Raw genomic sequence first — 14,197 nt, 5'->3', positions numbered from 1 at the left:
ATTCGACTGTAATAGAACTGTCAGATCTGAGGACATTTAGCATCACAGTTTCAAAGGCCAGTTTGGTTTCCCAATAGCAAGTCACTGACTTTGTTTTGTTTAAACAATGATTGATCAAGCAGCCAAAAATGCCATTGATATTCAGGACGGCCAATGAGCTGCTCAGTTTTCTAGTTTTGGAATTTTGAAATGTTGGTTCTTTTTTCTGGAACATTCTCTACGAGTTGGCATTCTTATGTCACAACTGTTTTAAACCCTTGTCTTTAAATATATTAGACTGTTGAATAAAAGTATGTCGTAATATAGGTGTGTCGGAATAACGGAATTGTCTTGATACAAATGTGAAGTCCGGACTTGAATTATGTATTTGAACGTAAAACACATTTTATTTATTCTTCGGCAAAACAATGATTTTCTATCTAAAATAACCTCTTGAAAATTGTTTAGTTTATTAAAATATGAAGGCTCCGTTTTGAAGGCCGTATATTGACCTATAATGGTTTTATTTTATAAATTGTTATTTGGATGGAGAGTTGTCTCATTGGCACTCATACCACATCTCTGTGTCTATTATTAAGTGTATGGTGTATTTATATGGCTCTCCTCTTACGGATGTAAATGACTGTGAATGTGATATTCGCAAACGTATAAATACTGAGGAAATTAAAGTCAAAATTTTGAGTTTAAAAAGGTCAATATTTTGAGTTTAAAAGAAGTCGAAATTTCGAATTTTATAAAGTACAAAATTTCAAATTCTTAAAAAAATCAAAATTTTGAAAAATCGAAATTTCAAGATTTTAGACAGTTAAAATTTCAAGATAAGAAAAGTAAAAATTTCGAGTTAAAGTCGAAATTTTAAGATTTGAAATGTCAAAATTTCGACTTCGGAAAACAGTTAACTGCCAATTTTATTTTTTCTATGCCCCAACCGTACAATGGTCAACTTGTTTTGTAGAAACTTCGTAATTTTTTTTTTACGTTTTTCAAGCCCGCAAAATTTATGTTTGCTGTTCACCACAATTATTTCTTTACTTGATAATCAATTAATCAAAAATACAGTCCTAACTTATTAAATTATAATCATGAAATATTTTGTCTAGTAATCAAATAAAAATGATCACTAAAAAAACGGTACCATAATAAAAAAAACTACGAAGAGGCTCTAAAAAATCAAAACAAATTATTTTTATAAGTTTTCACATCCTTACGTTACAAGTTAGATAACCCAATTGCATAGATAGAAGCATTGGTACGATGTTCTCTTCCAATGTTTAGTATCAAACAAAGTCAATATTTAGCTACGGTTCAGACGAAAACTTATTTGAGCGTTCTAAATACAACGTCTACTAAATCACGTTAAAAGTGTATATACTGGAAAACATATTTTCAATGGTAACATACTAGTAGATAAGAAAATGGAATGGTAAATTGTAACATTATGTACAAAGATTAATTCAGTTTTTACGTTAAAATAAACGAACAGTATTAGTGTTTCTTTATGGTCCGGAAACACAGAAACCGTCCCTTTATTTTCGTTGTCTTTTTAGTTGTCTACGAATATAGTCTCTAGGATGGACAGTGTATTACTTGCCATTTATTTTAAAAACCATTTCAAGACACCTTTTAACATAAAATTGTCGATATTTTGAGGTGTTTTTTTTTATAATTTTGATATAATTTGTCCCATAAGTAGTACATCACACTGTAAACATCATATATCATTAAGAAAGCGCAGCGCTAGCCCTGTGGTTTTTTTTAATTTCCATTTATTGTCTAAAATAAATGCACTACGAAAGAACTGTGTTCTCGGTCCATATGAATATTAAGATACGTGGTGTCATTATCTACTGATACATATGTGATCAATTACAGGTAAATAAAATTGAAAATGAAATGGGGAATGTGTCAAAGAGACAACCCGACCATAGATCAGACAACAGCAGAAGGTCACAAACAGGTCTTCAATGCAGCGAGAAATTCCAGCACCCGGAGGTGTCCTTCAGCTGGCCCCTAAACAAAGTTATATACTAGTTCGGTAATAATGAACGGCATACAAAACTTCAAATTGTGACAAGAAACTAAAAGTTAAAATAATACAAGACTAACAAAGGCCAGAGGCTGACCTTCAAAAATGAATAAAACCCATACTGTACTTTAAAGGACCCCATGATGCTAAAATGTGAAGTAATTGAAAAGACAAAACAGACAGATTTACAATTAATCAAAACCAATCACATCAGAGGAGCCAGTAGTTCAGTAGTTGTCGTTGGTTCACATTTGTCATATGTGTTATTCGTAAATTGTTATTTTTTCAATAGATCATGTCGTTTGTTTTCTTAATTGAATTGCAGACACACATATTTTTGATGTGGGTGTCTTTTTTCAGCCGACTATGTGGTAATGGTGCTTTTTACTTATTGTTTAAGGTCATACGGTTTCATATTCTTGCTTTCATCAACTTTATTTGAACTTTTGATAGATGTCTCATTGGCTATTATAGCACACCTCCTTGTTTTCAAACACTCAATTTTTGCGCCTGAGGCTGTCCCAAGTCAGTGGAGCATCTGGCCTTTGTTAGTCTTGTATGATTTTTAATTTTAGTTTCTTCTGTATAATTCGGAGTTTAGTATGACTTCCATTAGCACTGAACTAGTATATATATACATACATGTTTGTTTAGGGGCCAGCTGAAACACACTTTTGGGTGCAGAAGTTTCTCGCTGCATTGAAGAACCATTGATCGTCCATGGCCTTCGGTTGTTGTCTCCTTTTTGGTCGGGTTGTTCTCTCTTTGACACATTCCCCATTCCATTCTTAATCTTAATAACTATTGACGACTACTGAATAACATGCAGTTGGTACCGAAACTATACGTTCTCATGTGAACACCATTTTTTTTTTTTTTTTTTTTTTGTGCAAAAAATTGTCAAATATTTAAATGATTCAAAGAACAAGTTTCGATGCTGATATTTAATACATATATACAAACAAAAAATCGACGTAAAACTATACAATGTTCATGAAATCCTGCTACTGGTTCATCCGTTCTGTCGTTTCTATTTCTCTGAGTATTAATGTGTACTGCAAATATAAAATATCAAAATATCAATAATTAATATTTTTTTTTTTTATTGTTTGACCTATGCTGGAGTTATCTTAATTTGAAATCCACGTCAAAATGTACCAAAAGTCTTAATTTAAAGCTAAATAGTAAACATACGGTAGAATTTTCTAAACAGCAACATTCTATTTATAAGATAATTTGAATATAATAATTTATTATTTAAAAAAAAAATGTATTTCTTCTTCTTTTTTTTCTTTTTTTTTTTTTAAATCACACAACTTTATTAAACAAGAATGTGTCCATAGTACACGGATGCCCCACTCGCACTATCATTTTCCATGTTCAGTGGACCGTGAAATTGGGGTCAAAATTTTAATTTGGCATTTAGATTAAAAAGATCATAGTGTACCTAGTTTCATGTTTAATACACTTTAACATCATCAAAAACTTCCTTGACCAAAAACTTTAAGCTGAACTTAACACTATCATTTCCTATGTTCAGTTGACCGTGAAATTGGGATCAAAACTTTAATTTGGCACTAAAATTAGAAAGATCATATCAAGGGGAACATGTGTACTAAGTTTAAAATTGATTGGACTTCAACTTCATCAAAAACTACCTTGACCAAAAACTTTAACCTGAATCCGGACGAACGGACGCACAGACGGACGGACGGAGGGACAGACGAACGGACGCACAGACCGGAAAACATAATGCCCCTCTACTATCGTAGGTGGGGCATTACAAACAATCATTAAATGAAAAACAACTAGCAATATTGTGAAATATTTCAATTGAAAATGTCATTTAAGGATTAACACATGTCAATAAATTATGCTTGCCAAATGAACAATAAAAACTTACAGGTGTTCATAGCCATGTCTTTTAAGGTTTTTTCTTTTCTACTGAGGCACCTGTGATATGCGAAAATAAATCTTATATAAACACAATAAAGCTCATATGAATATGAATGTTTAATCATTATTCGTTTCAAGCCTAAAAGCTTAATCTTTTAGTTTATTATTATTTTCAGAAATAAAGAATAAACGTATGTTAAACGACATGCAGTCCTAAATTCTTGGTACAATATGTCAAGAAAGCAGCATTACTTCAAGTTGTTTATCTATTTTGATCAGTGCTGTAATGAGTCAAATAAGGAAAAGTATGTTAGGAGAAATGTAAAACAGAGCTGTATTTTTTTGTGAGCCAAGGCTCCGTGTTGAAGACCGTAATTTGACCTATAATGGTTTACTTTTACTAATTGTGAATTGGATTGAGAGTTGTCTAATTGGCACTAATACCATATCTTCTTATATCTATTATATATATGTTCCGGACCATATGAGTATTTGGACCATACGTGTAACCATATGCGTATACTCATATGGTCCGACCATACGCATAAATGTGTTTACAAAAAAAAATGAATGAGGTTTACATTTCAAAAGCTACATAAACATTAAATATTGATGCCACAGTCAGTTGATCTTAGTTTTCATCGCTAATTGTATTCGTGTATACTTTTGTATATTTCGAATGACCTTCACACGGTACCATACATGTAGCTTTTCTGCGATTGCTTGTTTTGGCTGCGTGCAGTGATATCGATTGGGACAGTTCAGATGTGTCTACGGTGTTTTTAAGAAACTCTAGATCTCCAATATCGTAAAATAAATATTACAGATCAAATTAAATAAAAGCAGTGGCTATTTCATAGCTCTTAAATGCTATTTTACCGGTCTTATAATAAAGATTAAAATAGAAATATAGAAATAAAGAATAGAAAAAAATAATGAAACATACACTTTTAATATTTTACTTAAAAAACTTTACATAAAACGTATAAAATGAACATGACAGCACAGTTTATATAATAATTGGTAACATTGGAGTGTAGGATCTACGGAGGATACACACTTTAATGAGTGCATACATATAACTGTATCTAGCGATTCACTCTCAAGTAGATCTTACGCGATAAACGAGTGCGTACGTACATGTATACCGTACCTAGATCATGGCGATTCACTCTCAAGTATAATTCTTTAATAGTCGGTTGTAGATTCACAGTCACAGTTTGAAGAAACAGAGAGAGAGAGAGAGAGAGAGAGAGAGAGAGAGAGAGAGAGAGAGAGAGAGAGAGAGAGAGAGAGAGAGAGAGAGAGAGAGAGAGAGAGAGAGAGAGAGAGAGAGAGAGAGAGAGAGAGAGAGGTGTAATCATCCGTTCTAGTTAAATTGAAGCAGAGCTGATCGAGGCAACATATGTCATAAAACGTTATGATTACAATTGAGGGGAAACGTTTGAAGAAACAGAGAGAGAGAGAGAGAGAGAGAGAGAGAGAGAGAGAGAGAGAGAGAGAGAGAGAGAGAGAGAGAGAGAGAGAGAGAGAGAGAGAGAGAGAGAGAGAGAGGTGTAATCATCCGTTCTAGTTAAATTGAAGCAGAGCTGATCGAGGCAACATATGTCATAAAACGTTATGATTACAATTGAGGGGAAACGTACAGCATCTACGCCCCTTGTATACCCCACTGGTAGACATTATCTCATACTAATGTAATTATTTATTTGCCGATTCACACGCATTGTACACCGGTTTTGTTGTTTTCTTATACTTTATTTTATTCTATGAATCAAAGGGATATTTCATAACTTTTTTAAGCCATTCTCGTCTCATGTGTTTTCGTACTGTTAAGAATGCATTGTGATGTCACACTTTTTATTGAAAAAGTATGCATAGTACGAATTTATGTGATATACGTAAGCATACAATGATACTTACTTATACCCTGGGCACAAATCCTCGTCACCAAAGACTCTCGAATGGCTTGCAGTCCATTTGGACTTTCTACTTCAAAAACATTGGCTGGGTCGTTAGCAATAACAGCTAATTCAGCAGGGTCTCTATAAGGTCCGACTCCTACATAAAAGATTTATTATTATTACTATTAGTAGTAGTAGTAGTCTTATTATCCCTTATTCGATGGTGTCCCTTTTTCATTTTAACATAAATTTTGAGTAACTTTAAGTAAACATTTTCCACATATAGGTTTTCGCAAACCTAGTTTGAGATTGGTTTTAAAATGATTTTGTAACCTCAATGCTCTTCAACTTTGTACTTATTTGGCGTCATACGTATTCTGATATGAGCGTCACTGATAAGTCTTATGTATAGGAAACGCGCGTCTGGCGTCCTAAATTATAACCCTGGTACCTTTGATAACTATTAACACCACTGGGTCGATGCCACTGCTGGTTGACGTTTTGTCCCCGAGAGTTTCACCAGCCCAGTAGTCAACACTTCGGTGTTGACATGAATATCAATAATGTGGTCATTTTTTTTTAAATTTCCTGTTTACAAAACTTTGAATTTTTCGAAAAACTAAGGAATTTCTTATCCCAGGCATAGATTACCTTAGCCGTATTTGGCACAACTTTTTGGAATTTTGGATCCTCAATGCTCTTCAACTTTGTACTAGTTTTGCATTTTAAATATTTTGATATGAGCGTTACTGATGAGGGCTATGTAGACGAAATGCGCGTCTGGCGTACTGCATTTTAATCCTGGTACCTTTGATAACTATCATCTCTTGACAAACTTATGTCTTATTTCAAGTTATGGTAGAATAAACAATGTTTGGTTTTTACGTTTGAATGGTTTTACACTAGTAATTTTTGTTGCCCTTTATCATGTTTATAGCGTGCTGTTCGGTGTGAGCAAAGTATAATGGTTTACTTTTATAAAATGTGACTTGAATGGAGAGTTGTCTCATTGGCTCTCACACCACATCGTCTTATATCTAATGGTAGGAACATTTTTAAAACATATATCTAATTACCTATGGCAAATAACAAGTAGTTCAGAGAGTGAAGCTTTGTCAGCTCGTTCTTTGTTTCATAAGGATTTGTAGAGACACCATCTGTAATGATTACAGCGATTTGTGGAACATCATCTCTAGAACCATATGCTTTATTTAGTCCTTCTGTCCTCAACATTTTTAATGCCTTATCTAAGTAGGTATTGCCTCCTTTCCACTTTATCCTTGAAACGGCTGATGCTGCTTCTTGCTTGTCTGTATAGTCTGTTAAATGAAATTGAATCTCGGGTTTGTCGCTAAATTTAAGAGCTCCAACTTGTGTTTCTGATGGCGATACGTGAAGATAATCGATTACACCAGTTACGAAGTGTAACGTCTTGTTGAAGTTTGCTTCTGTTTTTATGCTTGAAGATTGGTCCAGTACAAAGAAAATGTCTGCCAACAGTTCCTCGCAGTCTAAAAATAAATACAGAAACAAAATTACGAACGAAAGCATATATTAATCATGACTATACTGTTGTATGTATCTCGAATGAACATTCTGGTAATATGTAGACCATATCAGTTCTTTCAATGTTGGCTTTCATCTTAATTCTTGCAATATATGTTTAGGTTTTATTCTCTGTCAATTTATGTACCTGTTTCCTTTGTGTTTAATGCTTTAGCTTTTCTTGTCTATATTAACAGTAGCTTAGACGTATAAACTTACATCTGTGGCAGTTGCTGCTACCCATTAAAAATATAACAATGAGAATTTTACATAAGATTTTGCATGTTGACTTGGTTTTTTTTTCTATTAAAGATTTTTTCAAGTTATTACACCCGCCAGTGCTTTCAATACAACATATTTATATGATTGTCCTCATGTTGTATGCCTTGTAAAGAATCCGGTGTATAAAACATGACAACGACTCTTGTATCAATTATTATTAACAATCATTTACATCTCAAGTATGACGTCACTACAAAATAAACATAAGGTACTTACCTGGGTTTTTAGGTTCGGCTACAACGATAATGAGAGCACATTACTATATTTTTAGTGTTGACAAACACATTTAAATATGATAGAACTATTATTTCAAAACTTTTTTTTCATTGTAAAACTCACTTTTCCTATAAAATTCACAATGACTTAGTGGAATGTTCTGTTCAATGTTGAACACTGATCGGTGTCATGTTGTTATGGTTGTCCTGTCATGAGGTCTCTGTTTGGTAGAAAGTTGACCTTTTTTTCAAATTTAAATATTGAATATTGAAATTCTAATCGGTAAAGAATATGTAAAACATCCTACGATTCTGGTTATTAGATTAACATTTCAGATAGCCAATGGACATCGTCTGTAACTTGGTAAGGCTACATTGAACTTTCGTGTATTTGTTAGATAAAAACATACTGTTCTAATTCTACTTGAACACTTCATGCAAAACATTCTACCCTCAATGAACAATTTGACATTTCATACGTAAACAGTTTTCGTCCTTGCCCATTTTAAGAGAAAAAAAAAGTTTGGTTAAAATAAGTTCATCCGTTCTGCTCCATTATATGCGGTTATCGCTCAAGCATCAGGGACAAATACATTCAAGGATCGGATTTAAATCAAATTTGTTTTTTTGCCTTTAATATCGGAGTCAAGTTTTTCACAAGTTAAACTTACGTGTTGTTGTAGGTGCGGGTGTTGGTGCTGGTGTTGTCTCTATTTCTGGAATATAAAAAGCAAAGCATTCCTTAGAAAAAAGAAAATCTGATTTTTTGAAGTTACAAAAATTTTTTCTCAAGTATCACTCCACCAAGAAGTAAAAAAAATATTGTGAATTATATTTTGAAAGCAGGTGCATTTCTTTTGGTACTTACAGAACTTTGATATTACTTTTTCTTTTATTTAGTTACGTAGCTCAAGAGAAAAAAGTAAAATCACAAAAATACTGAACCCTGAGAAACATTCTAAACGGAAAGTCCTTTTGATGCGTACAATGATAATTGATAGAGACATTTATAAGTTTTGTTTAAGGCCAAAACAAAAATATATGTCTGTTTAAAGTTACATGTAATTTTTATTTCCTTAAAACAGCTATCATATTCACGATTATGAACATTGGGATGTAACAGGCAACACTATCTTCACTTTTGACACAAGTTCAGTTTATTTTTCACTTTACGACGGAAATAAAATGGCTAAGGGTCGGCGCTCAACATAGGGTCGGTTGCATAACCGTAAACCGACATATATATTTTTTGGCCTAATGTAGATATGCAATCGAAATTATCATGTAATACGTAAGCATAAAGTTTGATTACATTTGCCTCAGTTGTTTCAGAGTTGAAGATTTTTGTAAAAGATAACAAAAATGTACAAAAAAATATTTTCGCCGATACTCTATTTCGCCTGGTGGATATTTGATTTCGCGATTTTCTAATTCATTTGATGTAGTTTAACAATTAATAATCTGATTCTTACTTATTCACGTTATTTTACTACTCGCGACAGTCGCGAAAAATATCGACCGCATACATAAGTCGTTTTACATTATATATATTATGAACTTACCAACACATGCACGTTTTAGCAACATCTGCTTTACTTCATCTGAATTTAACTCATTGAAACCTGACACTTGGATGGTAAATCTTTGATCTGGATCACTGGATATTCCATTGAGTTCGTTGACATCAACCCCCCTTCCAACACCAATGGCAAATATATAAGCTCCTCTTTCTTTAATTTTAGCTGCTTCATTTTGGGTCTTTTGTTTTCCCTGGCTTCCAGATAACCTATCATAACTGCCAGGATTTGTAGCTCCGTCTGTCAAGACAACAACAACATCTACTACATCAGGTCGTTCCCCATTACCAGGTGCGAACAGTGTTTGATGTGTGTGTTCTAAAGCAAGATATGTCCTAGTTGCGTCACCCATGGAATGCTTAATGCCGTTGATGGCACCAAGCACATCAGTCTTGGTTGTATAATCGTTAAATCCAAATTGAGGAAACAGGTGATTACTGAAAGATACCGCAGCAACTCTAGTCTCGTCTGAACCAACATCAAGAAAGTCGACGATGTCATTTACAAATTGTATTTGTTTTTCGAAATCGTTTCTTGAAATACTTCTGGAGGAGTCAATAACAAAAGCAAGATCAATCCGGGTCTTACAAAATGGCGCCCGCTTGTACCTGCCGGATGCCATTCCATTTGAAACTGTGAATTAAAAATCATGACAAAAATATAGATTAAATAGATGTAAACATAAGAGAACAGCCTAACGTTTAGCTTGGAATTGCTTGAGTTATGATCTTTTGAATTTGAAATAAAGAAATGATTGAGACAAAGGTTCAAGCTCCCATCATCAAAGTTGTTCGTAAGAATGTTTTAGGTAGTAGCCTCTTGCTGTCATTTTCAGTTTCCCTCTCCTTAGATGTTAAAGTATTCATACTTCATTAGTTTTAAAATGTTTGGGTGTGAGTCATCCTGGTGAAGCAAATCCACCAAGGCTTATAAATTATAAATTATAAAGTGTAATCTGTATCTTGTAATTACACTGGGTTTCATCAGCTAACAGCCAGGGCTTTGATGCTGACATTACTTATAACACAAACATTTGTAAGTGTTATTTTCACTATAATAAGAAAAAAATTATATCATTTAAATTATGGTAATACGAAAGCAATGCATCCTACGCGTACACACAAACTAACAGTTACACAATGTATGTCACTTGAAATTGGCAATAGAAAACAAGATAAACTATTTAAACTTCCATACATAAATTGATGTTATATTTCAAACCGATGAAATAAAGTATAAGCAGAGACATATATACACCTATATATGTCTATGGAATCAGTTACCAGGTACCGAAAATGTAAATACCATACTTAGTATCAGTTTTGATGTATTTTAATCAAATCTAATCGTTATAAAGAACATTTTAAAATTAATTTGAAGAAACTCCAACCAGCTTTTAAATCTGTTGCGTTCGAAGCAATTACTCAAACTAGTATACTCATTAATGGTATTTTTTTGAGTAATTGCTTCGTGTCTTAAAAAAAGAGATAATTATATGTTTGTACTCACCGCTGATAAAGAGAACCTAGAATACATTAAACAAATCAAATTAAAGTTCCCTATTAAATAAAGCATTTGTATCTTTATAGGAAATTCTATTTAGATTAACAAGCAGATTACAAAAAGTAAAATCACAAAAATACTGAACTTTGATAAACGGAAACCAAACAACTTATTTTATAGAATTTGGCATTCCTTGAATGTCTTTCTTGATATTTCTTAGAATGGATCCAATATATGACGACGTAGGATATACAATTAGTTATCATTACTTACACACAATAGAAAAAAATCAATATACAAATCTATATGCATATACTAATGAATCCAAAATCTACCGATTCCTTGTTTTTTTTCTTTGGTAAATGCACAGTAGACCCTTCTGACGCAGTGTGTCATGGTGGTTGTTTCCGTGTCATCTGGTACTCAATTTTAACTTGTAGGTTCCTTCACCAAATCGTACTTGTTTTCTTGTTTGAATTGGTTTACACTAGATATTTTGGAGCCCGTTATAACTTATTGTTTGGCGTAAGTCTCCGTATTATGGTTTACTTTTTACACATTGTGACTTTGATTGAGAGTTGTCTCATCGGTACTCATACCACATTTTCTTATTTTCATATGACTACCTAATACTAACCATTAAGATAATAGAAAACCATCAAATAAAGACAACAGTAGCATACCACTGTTACAAAGTGATAAATCGATTGAGACAAATATACACATTTATCACCTTATACGTCAAACGCGCCTTTCGTCTACATAAGATAATTGACGCCCAAATAGGAATATCTGGAATGCCAAAATCTAGTTCGAATTTCAAGAGCATTGAAAACAAGCACTTTCAAATATAATTATAAAAAAATTACTTTGTATCCTGTAAACCACCTAATTTTCTAGCAAGTAGAATAATGTCGCGAATACAAAAATGTTAAATTTAGATTTTTCCTTAATAAACTACATCAAGTAAATTTGAGAATAAAGAAATTAAATCTCTGCGAAATGGACTAGAAAAGGGCCTAAATGCGAAATGAAATGTCCGCGAAAATAAGTTTGTTTTCAGGTTTCTAATAGATTTTCATAATGGAAAGAAAGGGTGTATATTTAAGTTGATCTATGATTTCATGTAGGTACATTTCTCTTAAACTTACAGATCAATACGTTTGATTCAGTGTAGTTTTCATAAGGTTATGTTAAACATCTAAGTAAAAGAATTGTTTCACATGCCTGCTTAAAAAAATCCTTTTAGAAATTGCCGTTGACAAACCCATAACTAATAAAAAAAAAAGTGTTTCTCCTAAAGCGAGGTCTATACGTAGAAAGGCAGACGTTTGAGTAAATCTTAAAACTTTTCTACTATTCTTTTAAATCAATATTTAAACGTTTATTTTTTTTATTAATATTCGTTTTCAACATCTGATTAACCAAAATTAGCACCATTAGATTTAAAAAAAATAAAAAATGAATATTTAACAGTATTTCGAAAATGTTGACAAAGAAAAAACTTCACTGCACATTGAAAATAAAGACAATATTAAATATTAAATATTTAATACTTAATGTTTAAATTTGTTTATATTTGTATGTCATCTCATAAAATAAATTTGGATACTTCGGTTAAAAACATATATATATATATATATATATATATATAAACGAGTCTAAATTGAAAACTACGTTCAAACCTATGACTGCGTTGGATAAAAACCGCAATTTTTATACGTGTGCATGTTAAACAAATTTCGTTGTAGAAGGGTCTAAAAACAGCACAAACAACATTTTCCAAAAGACCAAAAGAGTGAAAAAGTATATTCAAACAAAACGCATTTGACTAACAGGTCGAACAACTGATGTTCTTTAACCCTGCTGACTGCCATTGACGATTGCCAAATAAAATTGATCACAAGATGTAACAAACTGGATCTTAATATAAATTTAATACGTCACAGAAAAAAAAAAGTTGTTAACTTGTGGACAGGATGTTGCGCCACAAACATTCGGTGTCAATATTTCTTTAGTACACCATATCCGGATTTCGACAATAAATGTCTCTTCAGTGATGTTAGGGATCGAAACGGAATTTGGAAGGCCAAATAAAAAGTACCCTCATTTTTTAGAGAAAGTACCCTCATTTTTAGATTAACTCTTGAATATATATATATACGTAAAATTGCATCGACCTGACACTAGACAACTCATATACATATACTTACAAACGAAAGCAGCACAAAATGTAGAACAGCCATGTTTAAAAGAATCGTTGTAAATGTTGCTTTGTACGCTCTGACACACCTCTTTTATATCATATCTTTTACCGCAATTAAAAGTAATTTCCCGCTCATTTGCATAAAACCAGTAAAAACTATTTGATATTTAGTGATAACATAGTTAAGTTAGTAGTCAGCCGTTTAGGCGATATATAACACCCAATACACCAATTATTTTAGAAACATATATGAAACAACGACATAATCACATAATTGCTTTTGTTTAAAAAAGCGGAAAAGTTAGTAACAATAATGATGCTAAAATATAATAATGATATAGTAGTATTCGTTCAAGCTGGTAGTTGTCTTGTATTAATGTTAGGTATAGCTATAAATTTAATACTATTCGGATAGTAAAGTTCAAATCGTTTTAAATGCAAGAAGGGAGCCAAACCTAACGACTTGTTTCGCTCAACAAGAACTTTTGTAACTTAAATTGACTTTTCCTGATTAAAAAAGGACGTTCTTTACCTTAATGTGGATCGGGACTATTCGACTGCGCATAATTTCACGCATGAATTACAATGCACACGAAAAGTATGTGTCATAAATTCGATTTTATTTTTTAAAATATCTTGATTGATTAAAAATGTTAAATCATTGTAGTTATGTCACTAAAAGAATATTATCGTTATTATGTGTATCTGTGAATGGCTAAAAATGACATTTCACCCATTTCACCATTTTACCGCCAACATTTGAGTTCTAAGGCAAAATATTTATTTTTCTTTATCGGTGACCTATGTTTTTTATTTGCTCATTCTTTGAAGCTATATTTCAGCTTGTTATATTACAGTTTTGGACCAAGTCTCATACAACTTTTTTTGATATTCCGATTAAAATATGTCAACACCTCTATTTTTCCTATCTTTTCATTGAAAAATGGTCCCTTTTACATACCTGTTTAAAAGTAATTTTTTTAGCTTTAATGGTCCGTGACCCCTATTTTGTTCGACCAATTTGATTCACTTTCTGTAAAGAA

The 14,197-nt window shown here is 32.4% G+C and overlaps 1 protein-coding gene across 1 annotated transcript; it reads right to left on the bottom strand.

The window, feature by feature from the left end:
* Window positions 1–2,955: 2,955 nt before the first annotated feature.
* LOC134680973 (collagen alpha-3(VI) chain-like) lies at window positions 2,956–13,274 on the bottom strand. The gene is made up of 9 exons (XM_063540297.1): window positions 13,162–13,274; window positions 10,955–10,970; window positions 9,431–10,078; window positions 8,540–8,584; window positions 7,870–7,887; window positions 6,903–7,337; window positions 5,846–5,983; window positions 3,930–3,979; window positions 2,956–3,081 (listed from the first exon to the last, which is right to left on the bottom strand). Exons 1-8 carry the CDS (start codon window positions 13,192–13,194, stop codon window positions 3,951–3,953), a joined length of 1,362 nt encoding a protein of 453 aa, XP_063396367.1. The 5' UTR covers window positions 13,195–13,274; the 3' UTR covers window positions 2,956–3,081; window positions 3,930–3,950.
* Window positions 13,275–14,197: the final 923 nt, after the last annotated feature.

Source organism: Mytilus trossulus, chromosome 8 (genome assembly GCF_036588685.1).
Source record: "Mytilus trossulus isolate FHL-02 chromosome 8, PNRI_Mtr1.1.1.hap1, whole genome shotgun sequence".
Classification (NCBI taxonomy): domain Eukaryota; kingdom Metazoa; phylum Mollusca; class Bivalvia; order Mytilida; family Mytilidae; genus Mytilus; species Mytilus trossulus.
Note: the sequence above shows the minus strand (reverse complement) of the source record. Positions and strands in the feature narration are given on the sequence as shown.

Coding starts and splice junctions, on each gene's coding strand:
- LOC134680973 (XM_063540297.1), bottom strand. CDS start 13,194: ATGGCTGTTCTACATTTTGTGCTGCTTTCGTTT. Junction 8,585..9,430: donor GCTAAAACGTGCATGTGTTG/GTAAGTTCATAA, acceptor TTTATATTCCAG/AAATAGAGACAACACCAGCA. Junction 3,980..5,845: donor GATTTGTGCCCAGGGTATAA/GTAAGTATCATT, acceptor CGCATATCACAG/GTGCCTCAGTAGAAAAGAAA.